The sequence below is a fragment of the Delphinus delphis genome, chromosome 1 (genome assembly GCF_949987515.2).
Source record: "Delphinus delphis chromosome 1, mDelDel1.2, whole genome shotgun sequence".
NCBI classification, from domain to species: Eukaryota; Metazoa; Chordata; class Mammalia; order Artiodactyla; family Delphinidae; genus Delphinus; species Delphinus delphis.
This window is the reverse complement of record NC_082683.1, coordinates 44680727-44698713: the sequence shown is the minus strand read 5'-3', so window position 1 is coordinate 44698713 and position 17987 is coordinate 44680727. Positions and strand designations below refer to the sequence as shown.

General features: G+C 39.1%; 1 protein-coding gene across 1 annotated transcript in view; it reads left to right on the top strand.

The window, feature by feature from the left end:
- Nucleotides 1–14713, top strand: part of NDC1 (NDC1 transmembrane nucleoporin) — a 48110-nt gene extending 33397 nt beyond the window's left edge. The window contains exons 17-18 of the mRNA XM_060022300.1: nucleotides 8800–8960; nucleotides 12212–14713. Of these exons, the coding sequence (XP_059878283.1) occupies nucleotides 8800–8960; nucleotides 12212–12275 (225 nt within the window). The 3' untranslated portion in view covers nucleotides 12276–14713. The remainder of the gene's footprint in view (nucleotides 1–8799; nucleotides 8961–12211) is intronic.
- The last annotated feature ends 3274 nt before the right edge of the window (nucleotides 14714–17987 follow it).

Genomic DNA, 17987 nt, shown 5'->3' with positions numbered 1-17987 from the left:
GGTATATGCCCCGTAGTGGGATTGCTGGGTCGTATGGTAGTTCTATTTTTAGTTTTTTTAAGGAACCTCCATACAGTTCTCCATAGTGGCTGTATCAGTTTACATTCCCACCAACAGTGCAAGAGGGATCCCTTTTCTCCCCACCCTCTCCAGCATTTATTGTTTGTAGATTTTTTGATGATGGCCATTCTAACCGGTGTGAGATGATATCTCATTGTAGTTTTGATTTGCATTTCTCTAATGATTAATGATGTTGAGCATTCTTTCATGTGTTTGTTGGCAATCTGTATATCTTCTTTGGAGAAATGTCTATTTAGGTCTTCTGCCCATTTTTGGCTTGGTTTGTTTGTTTTTTTGATATTGAGCTGCATGAGTTGCTTGTATGTTTTGGAGATTAATCCTTTGTCAGTTGCTTCATTTGCAGATATTTTCTCCCATTCTGAGGGTTGTCTTTTCGTCTTGTTTATGGTTTCCTTTGCTGTGCAAAAGCTTCCAAGTTTCATTAGGTCCTTGTTACCTGTTCTTCAACTCCTTGTTGCCATGTCCTTCAGTTGCACCCATGTGGCAAAACTCTAAGGGATCAATCCCATATCAACCACCCACCCTTTCTCTTGCCCATCCCTCCTGCTTCAGCCTCACTTCAGCCCTTGGCATTTCTGACCTGAATTATTACTATGGCCTTTTGCTCCTCTTATTAACAGGGATCCTTCATTCTGACTTTAGTCACTATCCTGTTCTTCCTATAAGCCCTCTACTCTAATAACCACGATGGACTATTCCATTTCCCCCCCAAATATATTTTATTTTCTTAACCAGACTCTAACTCTGTATATGATGCTTCTTCTTTCCTTCTTTGCTTAGAACACATTTTTCTTTTCTCTGGCTCTGCCCTGTAATCCCCATTTCATCACTTTATTATACTGCATTTTAATTGTATGTTTACTTTTTTTTTTTTTTTTTTTGCGGTACACGGTTCTCTTACTGTTGTGGCCTCTGCCGTCGCGGAGCACAGGCTCCGGACGCGCAGGCTCAGAGGCCATGGCTCACAGGTCCAGCCGCTCCGCGGCATGTGGGATCTTCCTGGACCGGGGCACGAACCTGTGTCCCCTGCATCGGCAGGCAGACTCTCAACCACTGCGCCACCAGGGAAGCCCTGTCTCTTTACTTTTATTGTCTCTAGTCAGAGCAGAGGCAGGGACCTTGTCTTAATTCTGTATTCCTAGCATCTGACCTGGTACCTGGCAAATGACAGGCACTTATTAAATGCTTGTTTGATGACTGCTGGATAGCTTCATGGTTGGTTTGGTGGGCAAAAGCTTCTGTTCTGGGGCCTGATTTGAGTGACAGTTCTGATGTAATGGGTTAATTATAATAGTCCCAAGCCCCTTCATTTTGAGAGGCAGGGATGTCATGAGACTCATACGAGCCCTGTTACATGTTTTTGGTTTTATGTTCTGTGATGTAGGAGGGATACTTGCTCTTAATAACGAGAATAAGTTCTAAGTATCTCTTAGAATTTAAGGCAAGTTATGAAATACAGGCTTCTGGATGTTACTAAGGAAAATTGTATGGAACTGTTCTGTTCTTTTGTTTTATTTTTCACTATCAATAAAAAAGCCATATCACTGTGAATCATTAAAGAGAAAATAGGAAAGGGGAAGCCTTTCATTCTTCAAATCATTCAGAGGGCAAGCCGTGGAGGGATGGATATCCTAGGACAGTTGTTCCTAATGGTGGGCCAGGCCCTCCTGGGAGATTCCAAGTATCACAACAGGTTCATGAATCCACACATATATTGCTGTCATCTGAGTAATTAATGTTTGTCTGACATATTTATAGCTATTTTTCAGAGGTTTTTACATGCTGTTTTGGTTAATTAAAATAGAAATTCACTTAAAAGCATTATTTCCTACATTAGTGGATGGAGAAAAACTACTATCCTGTGGAATTCCACTACGTATACATATATATGTGTACATGTCTACATATATATATAATCTTTAAAAAGGGTCCTTATAAAGGTTGGGGACCAAAATGGTAGAGTGGTTTTTTTTTTTTGCGGTACGCGGGCCTCTCACTGCTGTGGCCTCTCCCGTTGCGGAGCACAAGCTCTGGACGTGCAGGCTCAGCGGCCATGGCTCACGGGCCCAGCCGCTCTGTGGCATGTGGGATCTTCCCGGACTGGGGCACGAACCCGTGTCCCCTGCATCGGCAGGTGGACTCTCAACCACTGCGCTACCAGGGAAGCCCCTAGAGTGTTTTTTTTTTTGCGGAAAACGGGCCTCTCACTGTTGTGGCCTCTCCCGTTGTGGAGCACAGGCTCCGGACGCGCAGGCTCAGCAGCCGTGGCTCACAGGCCCAGCCACTCTGTGGCATGTGGGATCTTCCCGGGCTGGGGCACGAACCCGTGTCCCCTGCAGCGGCAGACGGACTCTCAACCACTGCGCCACCAGGGCAGCCCCTAGAGTGGTTTTTTAATCAAAACAAATTTTTCTTAAATTGTGTTAAAATACACATAACGTAACATTTACCATTTTAACTATCTTTTAGTGTACATTTCTATGTCGTTAAGTACAGTCACATTGTTGTTTAACCATCAACCATCATCTAGCTCCAGAACTTTTTCATCTTTAAAAGTACTTTTTAAAGTTTTCAGAAAGCCTTCAAGTCTTTGAAAAGTCATTGTCACCTTGATGGTGGGATATCAGGTCTGTCTATTATATTTTTTGCCTTATCATCTGAAGGTCAAATTTTGATATACTTGGAATATTGGAGTTGACCTTTATGCTATTCACATATCCATTCATCCAGTAAATGTTAATTATCAAATGGTTTACCATGTGTTATGATATAGAATGAGAAAAGGCATACATGGTACCTGCCCTCCAGGAGCTTACAGACTATAAAATAGAAAATCATACAAATAAGTAACTACAATTGTAATAAGTGCCACAGTATGCAAAAATGCAGGATGATCAGAGAACATAAAACAGGCAAGTCTAAGCTAGTCTTGTGAATAGGAGATTGAAAGGAAGTATGAAGTCATTAAAGGCCTCCCTGAGGGAGTGATAACAGAAGTTAGAAGGAAGAATGGGGAAAAGGAAAGGAATGTTCTTGAGGGCCAGAACTATGGGTTTGAAGGCCCAGAGACCCTTGACCAATACTCTTCTACAAGTCACAGTCCATTCTTTGTTTCTCTAGAATCCTATGCTACTTTACCTAATATCTGTGTAGTACTCCAAAAGAAATGCTCTTTCTTTAATTTTTGTAACACTCCCATAAAGTTAGAATAAGACTTACTTTGCATGACTGAGGCTCTCTCAAAAAGACTGTATCTGTCGGTATGACTTAATCAAGATCATGCCAATAAATGGTCGAGTAAATTTGAAAACCAGGCTTTTAGACCTGAAGTCCTTTGCTTCCCGCCATATCAAATTACCTCTGTGAGGGCTTGGCAGGAGCATGCATTTCTTAACCTCCTTTTATTTATTTATTTATTTATTTACTTACTTACTTACTTATGGCTGCATCGGGTCTTCATTGCAGCATGCGGGCTCTTCTTCGTGGTGCGCAGGCTTCTCTCTAGTTGTGGAGCGCGGGCTCAGTAGTTGTGGCACACAAGCTTAGTTGCCCCGTGGCATGTAGGATCTTAGTTCCCCAACCAGGGATCGAATCCGTGTCCCCTGTACTGGAAGGCGGATTTCTTTTTTGTTTTGAATTTTATTTTATTTTTATTATACAGCAGGTTCTTATTAGTTATCTATTTTATACATATTAGTGTATATATGTCAGTCCCAATCTCCCAATTCATCCCACCAACACCACCCCCCAACCCCTGCTTTCCCCCCTTGGTGTCCATACGTTTGTTCTCTACATCTCTGTCTCTATTTCTGCCTTGCAAACCGGTTCACCTGTACCATTTTCTAGATTCCACATATATGCACTAAGATACGATATTTGTTTTTCTCTTTCTGACTTACTTCACTCTGTATGACAGTCTCTAGGTCCATCCACGTCTCTAAAAATGACCTAGTTTCGTTCCTTTTTATGGCTGAGTAGTATTCCATTGTATATATGTTCCACATGGAAGGAGGATTCTTAACCACTGGACCACCAGGGAAGTCCCAGTGCTTCTTGGATTTCAGTATTTAGGAGAAGACAATTAGAGTGAGAAAAGACAATAATTTTAAGCTCTGGCTACATACTGTTTGCTCAAATCCCTGAACCTGAAGCCTTCTTGTCCTTTGCTACAAAAGGAGATTAGAGAGAATTAGAGATGTGTTAAGGACACATTACCTCCAAACTAAGACTTTCTTCCCCAATGTAACTTTTATACCATTAGGGTCTGCTGGACTCAATTTAATTTTTGTATTTATTTGTGAGCTATACCAGTTATTTGTAAGGATTGATATTCTATGACTTTTATTCTTTCTTAGAGGTCTTTCAAAGAACAAAGAGAAAACAGTCAAACAGAATTCACTGTTTTACAGTTATCCTTTGGACCCTTGTAAAATCCAAGAGGTATTATGAAATCCTAGTGATTTTACATTTCCAGTATCTTGAAACAACTTGCTATTTGATCATCCCAGGAATTATTTCATCATTACTCATCAGTTATTCCAATTGTGGTAAAAAAGACCAATAAGAAAACAGAAGAATGATGAAATCATATAATATTGTATCATCTTTGAAGAAAAGGTATATAGTCTGAACACACATCTTTACAGTTTTTTTTTTAAGCTTTCATTGAATGCAGTTGCTAGTTCAGATTTTTAAAATTTACCACCGATGATGGTAAAAGGAAGAAAATTGCCAATATGTTAAATAATTATTTAGATAAATCAGAAGATGAATGTGGAGAGACAGCACTCTGGAAATTTACATGGTTCTTAAGTGGTTACATGCTGAAGGTACACAAAGGTGTATTCAAAAGTGATGGGAGGGGGCTCCCCTGGTGGCACAGTGGTTGAGAGTCCACCTGCCGATGCAGGGGATACGGATTCATGCCCCGGTCCGGGAAGATCCAACATGCCGCGGAGGAGCTGGGCCCGTGAGCCATGGCCACTGAGCCTGTGCTCTGCAACGGGAGAGGCCACAACAGTGAGAGGCCCGCGTACTGCAAAAAAAAAAAGTGATGAGAGGACTTCCCTGGTGGCGCAGTGGTTAAGAATCTGCTTGCCAACGCAGGGGACACGGGTTCGAGTGCTGGTCTGGGAAGATCCCACATGCTGCAGAGCAACTAAGCCCATGTGCCGTAACTACTGAGCCTGCGCTCTAGAACCCGCTAGTCACAACTGCTGAAGCCCGTGTGCCTAGAGCCCGTGCTCCACAACAAGAGAAGCCACTGCAATGAGAAGCCTGCGCACCGCAACGAAGAGTAGCCCCCGCTCGCAGCAGCTAAAGAAAGCCCATGGGCAGCAATGAAGACCCAACGCAGCCAGAAATAAATAAATAATAAATAAGTTAATTAATTAATAAACAAAAAAGTGGAAGGAAATAGGTGATACTGAAATGAAAAAAGTCATGTACAATAAAATATTTTTATATTTGATTCATCATTTCAGTTCATCTTTATAAACCTAAGAATGAAAATGTTTTGCACAATTAGGGTACAAAGAAAATGGCTGAAGTCTTCAACAATATTATGAGCTGTCAAAAGTTTTTTAAAATATTGTATTTTGATGTGCAGATGCAAGAAAAAGAATCAGAAGTAATGATAAACTAGAACCTGTTGGAGATATATCTTCAGTTTGAAATCAGTATTGCAAGATGGCTGTGTTCCACGTTTATTCATGATAGCTGATAAGCAGCTAGTTGCATTCAAAAGACTGCCTATTTCAGATGTATATATCTTCAAAACCTGGAAAATATGTTTATAATCTTATTTAAACTTCTATAAAGTTATTTTACATTATCCTGTCATTCTTATTTCTGTAAATTTTTTGTAAAAAAACTAAACTATAAAAAAGGTCCACTGGAAAAAAAAAAAAAGAGGAGCTTCCCTGGTGGCAGAGTGGTTAAGAATCCGCCTGCCAATGCGGGGGACACGGGTTTGAGCCCTGTTCCGGGAAGATCCCACATGCCGCGGAGCAACTAAGCCCATGCGCTACAACTACTGAGCCTGCGCCCTAGAGCCCACGAGCCACAACTACTGAGCCCACTTGCTACAACTACTGAAGCCCTGCGCCTAGAGCCCATGCTCCACAACAAGAGAAGCCACAGTAATGAGGAGCCCACGCACCACAACAAAAAGTAGCCCCCGCTCGCTGCAACTAGAGAAAGCCCACGTGCAGCAACAAAGGCTTAACGCAGCCAAAAATAAATAAATAAAAATAGATTTTTAAATAAAGGGTCCACTGGATCCAGGTGTAAATGATGATGATGATTTTGCTGGTATACTGAATGTTAATAAGAAGGTTTACGAGAAAATTGAAAAGGAAGTAACTTTTCCATTATGATTCAGTGTTATTTAATGTTGCTTAAATATGCCATTGGATACCATCTCCCATACTGCCTAAAATTATCTCAAGTTTGTCCCAGTCTTGGGAATCCCTCTTATAAGTTACTGTTGAGAGAATAAATGTTTAGACTTGCAGTTATCATGGCAGACTGAACACACACATCAGGTCTTGTTCCTTACCCCTAAACTCTGCTAAACTACAGTAAAAGGACTTTTAAAAAGACATAAATCCAGGGCCTTCCCTGGTGGCGCAGTGGTTAAGAATCCGCCTGCCAGTGCAGGGGACACGAGTTCAAGCCCTGATCTGGGAAGATCCCACATGCCATGGAGCAACTCAGCCCATGCACCACAGCTACTGAGCCTGTGCTCTAGAACCCACAAGCCATAACTACTGAGCCCACATGCCACAAGTACTGAAGCTCACACGCCTAGAGCCCGTGCTCCGCAACAAGAGAAGCCACCTCAATGAGAAGCCCTCACGCTGCAACAAAGAGTAGCTCCCGCTCGCTACAACTGGAGAGAGCCTGCGCACAGCAACAAAGACCCAGTGCAGCCAAAAATAAATAACTAAATTTATTTAAAAAAAAAACAAACGTAAATCCATAAATAGGAGAGGAGACAACAGCAACAAAGTCTTCAAAGCTGGACAGCAGATGGTTGAGATAACTAACTTAGCAGATTCCAGAGGCAAATCTGAAGTTGATAGTGGGGCAAGCACCAAGACCCTCTGGAACCAAGGGTGAAGGGACGGGTACCAGAACAGGGAGGTTTGGGTGAGAGCTGTTTGAAAACCAGTTAGATCCCTAGATTTTCCTAGGTGGTGCTTCTCCCTCATTCCAGCAGAAGTCGAGGTTCATCCTCAGAGAGAGTAGAGCACTGGGTCTCTGGACTGGGAGAGTTCACAGTTGTGGGTACTCTACTAAAAAGCGTAGAGGTGTGCTCCATAGCTCTGTTCACCACTTGGCTTCCCTGAGCACTGGGGACCAAGCCCCCCAGACAGGGTACTGGAAGACTTTTCTTTGGGAACTCTGATCAAACCAAGAAGAAAGATCTAAAGTTACTGAGTTGAGCACTTATCCCCAAAAAAGTCCACGCAGATCACCTATTGTGAAGCTGTCAGTAATCTCCAGTTGTGTACTCAAAGCTGTGGTCAATAATCTCCAGTATTCAGAGCTTTCGGTCAGCTCTTTAGGAGGTCCCACTCTCAGTCATGAGCCAAAGATCACTAGATTTTGAAGAAAGTATCCAATACAGAAGATACAGACCAGAAGAAGGAAAGAGAAGAAAAGTAGCTTGGAAGAAACTATAAAACAAACAAAAAACCAAAAACATAACAAAAATCACCAAAATCCTCAGAAATAAAAGCGGTATTGCAGCCTTGAAACAAAAATAGTATGCTGAAGTAAAAAGGATCACTCAAATGACATAAAGAGCTCTTTTTAAAATTTTTATTTATTTTTTACACAGCAGGTTCTTATTAGTTATCTATTTAATACATAATAGTGTATATATGTCAGTCCCAATCTCCCAATTCATCCCACCACCACCCCCACCCCTGCTTTCCCCTCGTAAGAGCTCTTGAAATTAAAAACATGATGGCAGAAATCCTTTTAACTATAGTTTTAAGTACTTTTTTGGTGCTTACATCTGTAACTATAAATAATAGACTTATATTATTACTTCTTGTCACTTTAGACATTATCTTTCCTGTAGTAGATTGACATGCTTATACTTCTCAGTCTTCTCCCTTCTCTTAATATAGTTTATAGCATTTAAAAATTATAATATTTACCTTTGGCTTTTAAAAGTTATACTTAAATCTCATACTATCAACTATAAATAAAATCAGTTTCACTTGTGAGTTCTCTTCCCACCTATTCTTGCTCATAGGTACTTTATCAGCTAGAATTGTAAAGGAAGATAAACTAGTATAGTAAATAACCTTACCCTTGTAAAGTATAAAGTTTGGTCTTTTTTTGGGCTGAGATTTATAATAAAGATGCTCTTACCCGTCTGTCATACATTATAAGCAGAGTAGGATATCTGTGTTTCACTTCCCAGTTTTGCATTTTCAAGGCTGTTGAAGTATAACTGCTTTTTAGAGGACAGATGTGGACTTTTCCCTGGTAACTGCTGAAGTGGCTGAACCTCTACTCCCTGTTTTTCAAATTGTTTTGACTGTGATCCAAAATAAATATTATATGTCTCTGTGTGTGTGTGTGTGTGTGTGTGTGTGTGTCTGTATCTATCTATCTGAAATGAAATCTCTTTAATCCTTTGGACTAAATTGGCTTTCTTGATAGTCTGAACTAACGTGTTTTCTTTCTTTCTTGATGTAGGCAGTTGATAAGTACTTCAAGCTTCCTCATGCTTCCAGTAAACCACCTCGGATTTCAGGAAGCCTAGTGGACACTTCTTATAAAACATTAAGATTTGCCTTTAGAGCATCACTAAAAACTGCCATCTATAGAATAACTACTACATTTGGTGAACATCTGAAGTAAGTTTACCTGTTTTTGTTCCACAATAATTCACTCTCAGGAGTTCACCTGAGAAACAGGTATGAGAATTATAAAGGCTCATAAGTTGAAAGTATTCTTTTGGGACCTTCATGATTCCTACTGGGAACTAACAGCTTGGATTTAGATTTAATATTTACATTTTAAAATTTGGCCTATCATATAAGCTTTGGGGCCTTCTTTCAAATGGGTAAAAAAGAGGATAGAAAGTTATAAAAGCAGCAAATGTAATTATATATTGTTTCTTTTTTAATTACTAAAATACCCTTAAGGGAGAAAAAAGGCAAAATGATATTTTCTTCTCCAGAAAAGCATATTAAAAATAATTCTGTTATTACATCTTGGTCAGCAAACTAAGACTTGGGGTGAGGAGAGTATTCCATAAATGAGTCCTTGGTGCTTTGTGAATCGTGCTGGAAAAGCAATGATAGATCATACCACCTTCAGAAACGGAACCAGAAAGAAAACCACAAATGCCAGACCTGTGTATATTTAGTTTCATTGATGTTTACTGCTTTCTTTTCATGAAATAATCTATCTAGGCAGTGTAAGGGATACTAGTTTATTAACTAAATTATTTCTGTCATAATTATAAATAAACTTTAAAAGATATAAGAGATTGCTCTGTATCTTTCTGTATGCAATCAATAAGTAGTTTAGAACTTCCTCAAACCACTTGCTTTTAGAAGCAGTAGTGTATTTCCTTTTACTTCCATGAGGCACATACATAAAGCATATGACATACATGTCAACACATACATAAGGTAGCAGCAGCAGCAAGTTTTTTTGGAACACTTTGGTTCTGTGTGGGAATACAGAAGAGTTGTAGATCCGCTCTCCTTAAGAAGTTTATTCATTTGTTTAAAAACAAACCAAAAAAAAATCTATTTATTGAGTGCTTCTAGATCTGCACTCTCCAATGTGATAGCCATGTATTGCTATTTAAATTTTTTTTGTGTGTGTGGTACGCGGGCCTCTCACTGTTGTGGCCTTTCCCGTTGCGGAGCACATGCTCCGGACGCACAGGCTCAGCGGCCATGGCTCACGGGCCTAGCCACTCCACGGCATGTGGGATCTTCCCAGACCGGGGCACGAACCCGTGTCCCCTGCATCGGCAGGCGGACTCTCAACCACTGCGCCACCAGGGAAGCCCCCTTGCTATTTAAATTTAAATTAATTAAAGTTAAATAAAATTGAAAATCCAGTTTGTCACTTACATTGGCCACATTTCAGGTCCTCAATAACTGCACATAGCTAGTAGCTACCGTATTGGACAGCTTAGGTATAAAACATTTCCTTCATTGCAGAAAGTTCTGTTGCACAGTGCTGTTCTAGACAATACACTCGCATTTTCACTTACTCTTCTCAAAGAGCCTTTGGGGTGTAGAGATTATCGTATTGTATAGATATGGAAACAGACTTGGAGGGATTAAGAACTTGCCTAATAGCGTAGTCTAGTCAGTGTTAGAACATGAACCTGAAATCAGGTTTTTCTTGCTCTTAAAATTCCACCTTCTTACCCTATACAATACTAGACTCTCTTTAAGATGTAAACTTAGATAAGAAAGGGAGATGACTGTTAAAAAAATTATGAGAATGAAACTCTGCCTTAGTTTCTTTCCTTTGAGAAGAGCCATATTTTTATACATGTACCAAAATTGATGAGGTCAGTAGAGACTATTTTGTACAAATACAGGACAGAATGGTATAGTAGAAGTTAGATTTGGAATTAAAACATTTGGATATATGCCTGGTTACATTATTGACTATCTGTAGTTGTGGGCAAGTTACCTATTGATTTAAGTAACCGGCCTGAGATTATGCAGGTAGTAAGTTGCAGAACCAGCATTTAGACTCAAATCTTTCTGACCCTAGAATTCTATCTACAAACCTCTGGAAACCATTCTGATACTGTTTACCCTCCCATGAAAAGGGTATGTTATCCATTCCAGTTTGTTTCATTTGCTGTTAAGAGAGATAAAATGGGATCCTACATATGTAAAGCCCACACTACATTATATATTGTTGTGACAATAACTATTATTACTGTATCATACCTGGTTTATTCATTCCCCAAAACTTCACCTCTGAGAACCAGGTATAAATGAAGTAAACGTCTGAGGTGTGAAAATTAACGCAGATCAGTTACGCATTGGAGAAATTCATTTAACACCTATTTACTCTTAATTTAGGCAAATTCGATTTGCTAGTTTTCCAGCCTATAACATATTAAAATATGAGAGGAAGACTGCTGTTAGAGTCAAGAATACTAACAACAGTAAGAGGCAGTACAGTGCCTGCTAGCAGAGGGGAGTCATGAGAAAAGCTGTAGACTTGGTGTTTGAAAAAGTTCGGAGCCATTTAGTGAGATGACAACCCTACTGGCACCTAGAGGGAGTCCGAACAGTAAAATACACTTGAGATGGTGCAGTTAGTCAGAGAGATGTAAATGTATAAGGTGCTTTAGCATGATTTGTAGCAAAATTATTATAATAAGACTTGACGCTTTTAAAAGTGGCGACCTTCAGTTACCTGGAATTTTATCATTCAGTAATGGTATATTACTATCAACAGCTAGAAAACCAGAATTTTTCAGTATATTCAATTTCTGCCCAAAAGTTTAAAAGGAAGTTTTATACTAGTTTCAATATATATATTTGCCCCGCTTTTGTCCAGGTAATGTATTTTTGTGGCGGCAAGGGTGGGGAGAGAACTCAGTTTCCCCCTCTAAGACATAACTTACGTTCAAAGGGAAAAGTAAATCTAAACCACCAAGCTATTACCTTTGAAAACGATTAGTGGAGTCTATTGTGTTTTAACCAAACATTTTAGTTTAAAGGATTTTATATTAAAGGCAATTCAAATACTCCACAACTCAAAGATAATGTTGGAATCTGGTTTAAATAAAATAATAAAATCCAGAAAATCTACTGCAAGGCCTGGAACTGCACAGCAGGTTCCACAGCAGAGCAGGTTAAATTTGATGCCTTCACTTGTCAGTCTTAATTTGCTTTGGTCTTTTAGAAGGTAGAAGCATGCTGTTACTGAGTGCAAGCCCTCCTCCTCATTAGATTAAGGAGGGTTTTCATCCAGCTTTTTCAGAAGTACTAAATATGTGAAGATTTCTATTCGTTTTTAATTGTTTTGAAAAATATTGACTCTGTGCTCTGTGGTTCACTTAATATGCTTAATGTAAAATAAAGCTTATGCTTTGAATTTATGTTTCATTTAGTGCTGTGCAAGCATCTGCAGAACATCAGAAAAGACTTCAACAGTTCTTGGAGTTCAAAGAATAGTTAAGTAATATAAACTGTGTTCATTACACTGCTGATACAACTACAGATGGGACAGTAAATGTTCAGCATTCTTGGATCAGAAGAAAATGGACTAATTAGATGCTTCCTTTGTCGTGGTGGTTGCTTTGAAAACTATACTTTAATGGGAGAAATCATGGAGAGAAATTCTCAACAGAATAACCGAAAACTGCCTTTTCTGTACCGATTACTTTTTTTGTGTGTGGCATAATAAAATCTTTATTCAATTTTACAGAAGCATCTATGGCAGTAGAAATGTTTGTAGCTTATATAGCTTAATAGTAACTAGAAAATTTTTAGAGTTTACTTTTGAGAGGAGTAGAGTCAGCTCAGAAGGTACTGATAAAATAGGTTGACTTGATCTAGTCTTCCTTCCTAATCGTCCTGAGAGTTTAGCTCTCTGTAAATTCAAAATACATAAACTTTTTTGGAGTAGTTTCTGTTTGCTAAAGGATAAAAAGGGTAACAGTGGAGAAAATTTCACAGAAAATATTGTCTGAAGGACATATTTTGTTAATCTGTTAGGTTGTGTTTTTGTTTTCAGAGACAAATTAAATTTGCATGATTGTCCAAAAAAAGTCTCAATTTACAGATGCTAACTCTATATAAAGGAATGTGGAAAAATTCAGTTCTTAAGTTACAAGATTAAACATTCACATTTGGTTTTCGAAAGACAATTGACCAACATCTATGAATTTATTTTGTATCATGCTAGTAAACAATAAGCATATGGGTATTTTCTCAACTAGTTTTGCTTTCATTTTCTGGAACAAAACATTAAGTGATTGCCGAGTTTTTCAAGTGAGAGAAAAAGTTTTGCACGAAACACCAGGAAACTTTCCCTTTTTTTTCCTTCCCTCATCTTCATTAGATCAAATTATTTTGTAAAGCTTAATTGGCCTCACAGAGGGAGCAACCTTTGCTTTGTTAACTGGCTAATTAAAATATATTAGGAAAATCTTTGCAGCCAGAAACAACTTAGTCATCAATCAGCAAGTGAAACCAAAATGTCAGAGGGATTACTGTTCTTAGGAGTATGTTGTATGTCCCCAAAGTGAGTAGGTAATTTTATAATTTATTAGATCACCTTTGGAGGTGAAAGATTGGAAATCCTACTGGTAGATATTCACTGGACTAACTTTGGACTGAAATGCTCCCTTGTAATTCTTTTCCCATTTTTTCCCTCGAGTGTCCCCCATTTTTTTCTTTAAAGTCAGCACAGAATTGTATATGAATCTTTAATGTGGTATATATGTCTACCATTTGTCTGATTACTTGATGTATTATATCTTGATTTATTTGTTGCCCCTTCAACCAGCACATGCCAAATTATAAATGAATCCTGCTGGCCTTTAAAGTATCTTTATGAGACAGTTTCCCAGTTGTCAAGTGTTTGGAGTATTTAGGCAGTTGCCTTTTTTTTTTTGCATCTGAAGTGGAGTTGATCTCTTTTTTGAATGTAAAAGTTGAATTTTGAATGTGGAAGTTACTTACAGATGACCAAAAAATTGTGACTAGGTTGACTGAGAACTGTTGAGTTCCATGTTTTAAAGCCATTGAACTTCTTATATTCCATTCTCTGCTTTCCCTGGCTGAGGCATTTTGGGAGAAAAGAACTCTTAACCTTATGCTTCCATAAAGAAGAATTTAAACTCTGACTTACTTAGATAAAATGTCTGGCTTTGTTTAGGTTTTTATCATTTCCCATATACTTTGGGCAAATGTATATTTGATGAGCAATGTGAAAATTTCTGATGTGTTCATCCCTATTTTTTCTCAAGAGGACATGCTGTGTACACAGTATAGTTCACTATATGTCTGGCTGGTGGAAATTTGGAAACTGCTTCCCCAAATCTGGATTGTATTTAGTAGATAAGGAAGTCAGTTCCTTTTCCTCATTGTGTTGTTAATCTACACACCATCTGTTGGAGTAGGGTATGGCTCGATCACCTGTTATGAAAGAGAGCTCCTTCGCCTGTGTACAGGGAGGAGGATCTTAGGAAGGCCAGCAAGAGGAGAGAACCATTTCCTTTGATGAAGTCATATCCTGCCTGTGAACCCACTGATACTATACATTGGCCTGAAAATTAGAGGGTGTTCTTTAAAAGCCTTTCTCTGACTGTCAGTACAAAACGTGATTGTATCAGCTCTTGTAATGTTTTCTTGACCCTTATGGAAGATATAAATCCACGTAACTTCTTTCCTAGAGAACTGGGACACTGTGCTAGAATTTTAAAAAACTTGTATAGTTGAGCGGACGTGGATAAGCAACAATTTGTTACTTTGCTGGGTTTATTCCTTGGTAATTGTTCTGTGTGTCTTCCTATAAATATGGTGATCTGTTTATATCCTTTTGTATATCACTGATACTCAATTGGGTAGAAAAATAAATTGACAGTTTTTAAAAATGGGACTATAAAATGAAATATGTATATCTGTGAGGTCAGTTATTTAATTTCTGGGGTGTGTGTGTGTGTGTTTCCTTAGCCGTTTTAATGCAGTCTCAGAGTTGTTGCTTATAAAACCTGAAACACTTCTTGAGAAATTAGCTTTTGCCCCTGGTTGGACTAATCTGGTAGGTGATCTGTGTTTCATGGTACCTCTAAGGAGCGTGAATTCTAAAAGCCTCTTTCTTCGTTGTCTTGGCTGCCTTTTTTTCCGAAACTAAACAAAGGATGCAGGTGCTGAAAGCCATTTCTTAATAGAGGTTTCTTTTCTTGCCAGAATAATGTTTCTAAACGGATCATATTCCACCAGACTAAAAGTTTTGTCTGTCAGCTTTACTTAAATTAGTCTGAACTTCAACTCAAGGTAGTTGAGGTACTATGTATTAAGTCCCTCAACTTTCTTGTGTGCTATCCCAATCCATAGTTATGTTTCCTTAGAACCAAATAGCTTAAAACAAAGATGACTTTAATTCATCAGTTAATAATCCAGCTACTCTTAACAAGCTGCTGACCACCATTTTAAAATAAGCAAAATCGTTATCGTTTTGAGGGTAAGAAAGGGGGATAGACAGCACGCACGCCCTAGAGTTCTCAGTCATGGTCCTAAGCAGACTTGGCAGTTGCTGTAGTGATAGGCACGTTGATGTGGAGCTAGCTAATCATCCAAAAATACTCACTGAATGTCTGTTATGGCCCAGCTATTAGAAACAAATTGACCTGTGAACAAGAGAGTCCTTGTCCTCCAGGAGTGTATAATCTGATGCAGTGGCATTTGAAACTTGGAATCAGAAGCATCAGACTCACAGGGAGTGCTTATTAAGGTTCAGAGTCTGGGCTCCACTTCAGTACAGATTCTGCTTCAGGAGGTCTGGACTGGTTCCCAAGAGATGTAGTTTGTAACCAATTCCAAGCAGTGGTCTGAGAATTACATTATGAGAAGGGTTTATCTTAGATCAGGAGATCTGATGCATTTAGCATGCATCAGAATCAGTTGGAAAGCTTGTTAAAACACATTACCGGGCCCCCTCTCCAGAGTTTTAGGTTCAGTAAGTCTGAGGTGGGGCCCAAGAATTTGTATTTCTAACAAGTGTCCAGACACTGTGGATGCTGCTAGTCAGGAGACCGTACTTTAAGAACTACTGTTCTAGTGGATTTTCTCATATGTGGTGTTCTCTCAGATGAGTGTCTAAAGCATATGAACTATGATTTTCTGTAAGGTGGAGTTCTTACATCTGATTCATTTGTTGGAAAGCTTGAAGAATGTGGTTAGATCCCATAGGTAATGCAGGAATGCTGAGAAATATTCAGGTGTGCGGATGATTATCTTGAAACTGCAGCAGGGATCTGACGCGAGTTGCTCTCGCACCTTTACGTGCTCGTGCTCACATTGTTCCCTTTGCCTGAATTTCTGTCTTGGCGCACTTCCCGTTTTTCACAACGAGCTTAGCTTTCCCTCATGCTCCTGGATAGGTTTCAATGTGTTTTTTCAATGCTTTGTCATTCTTTCTTTTTTGGACCATATCACATTGAATTGTAACTTAACTGATTAAAAATCTGCTTCCCCTTGTAGATTATGAGCTGTCTCTCCTTCCAGGATTCCCGTTACACTTTCTCAATGTATCACTTTAATATTTTTGACTTTCCATGCTTTATTCTGGGTAGTTTCTTCTGACCTGTCTTACAAGTCGTTTTCCTCAACTGTGTCTAATCAGTAAACTTATCACACTAACAATAGTTTCCTGATAACTAAGTGAAAATTAGCAATCCTTTTTTAGGATTACTTTTAGTTTTCATCTTTAGCAGACCTTATCTACAATTCTGAAATCCAGAGGTTTTTTTATTGGTAAGTTTGGTGACAAAACATATTTGGCAGCTAAACCCGACCTTAACTGATATGAGGTTATTTGTAGACTTAATTTATTCCATGTAGTATGACTACGTTTACATTCACTGTAGTGTGATTATAAGGTGCTGTTCCAGACCCCACTAGAGTGTTATGTAATATACATCTTTATTACCTTTCTAAAATCTGAAAAATTCTCTATTGGAAACATCTGGCCTCAGGAATTTAAGACAAAGCGTTGTAGACCTGTTTTTGTAAAATGCTGTTAATTCTTCCATTTACTCATGCAGCATTTACTAACTGCCTGCTGTATACCAGGCCCTGACAGTACAAACTTACCCCCTTAGAGTTCTTCCTTGTGTGGAAGAAGTAAGTGGAGGTAACCGTTGTTTGCAAAGACCTTTTTTCTACTTATTTACAGAATTGATGTGTCTTGCTATGTGCTGTCTCCTTGTTGATTGAGCATCTATTCTGTTCCTAGCCTACCCAGAATGCAGCATCTCTTTAGGTGTCCTGGTGCCCTCCCACTTTGTCTCTTACATTATTTTTCAGGAACTATGTGGCTCTACCTTGTCTTTAATTGCTTATGTTCTCCCTGCACACACATATCTCTTACCAGATACTGTTGAGTGTGACTTGCAAGCGATTCTGTTGGTAAAGTAGTTCTGATGGTAGTTCTGGAAGACCTATGGGATGTCTCTGGCAGAGAAACATTGGAAGATGACCTCTGAATTACATGCTTTTACTTGATAGTCTTGAAGATATGTTGACTCTTGATTGATTTATCCTTTTTAATCTCTCAACTTACTAGTAAAGCGGTCTACAGTCTTGAAAAAAATTTGAACACTAGTCCCTCCCTTGCTATATGATGATTCTTTGTTGCAAGGACACAGTCCCCAAATTAGCTTAAGCATAAGAAGGGGAGTTGATCCTAAGGGCACAGGAAAGTCTTGGTGAGCACAAGTATAGATTTGCTTCTGGGCCCCATGAAGAACCTGGAGAGCTCTCAGGACCTCTAAATGGTTCTTCTCTGCTTCTTTGTGCATCAAAGATTTATTCTGTCTCTCTGCCTAGTGGCTTTCTGCTACTCACTCCATCTGCCCTCTAACTCCTGAGTTTACATATAATAGATGTAGACTGACCATCTGTTTCTGAATGCCAACCAAATTCCTGTTTGAAAGAAATTAGCCTAAATGGATTAAGTGTCCAAGGGTCTAATTAGGCTTCAGGGACAAGGTCATGTAGTGCCAACATGGCTTCTGAGAACTTAGCTTTGTTGATCAGGATAAAGTGTCAGGTAGGGGCAGTTTCCAGAGTTTTCCAACATAGGGGACAGAATTTGGGATTCAGGGCCTGCAAAGAGGGGCTGGTAGGTCCCCTTGCTTTGGGTTGGACCCCCAAAGG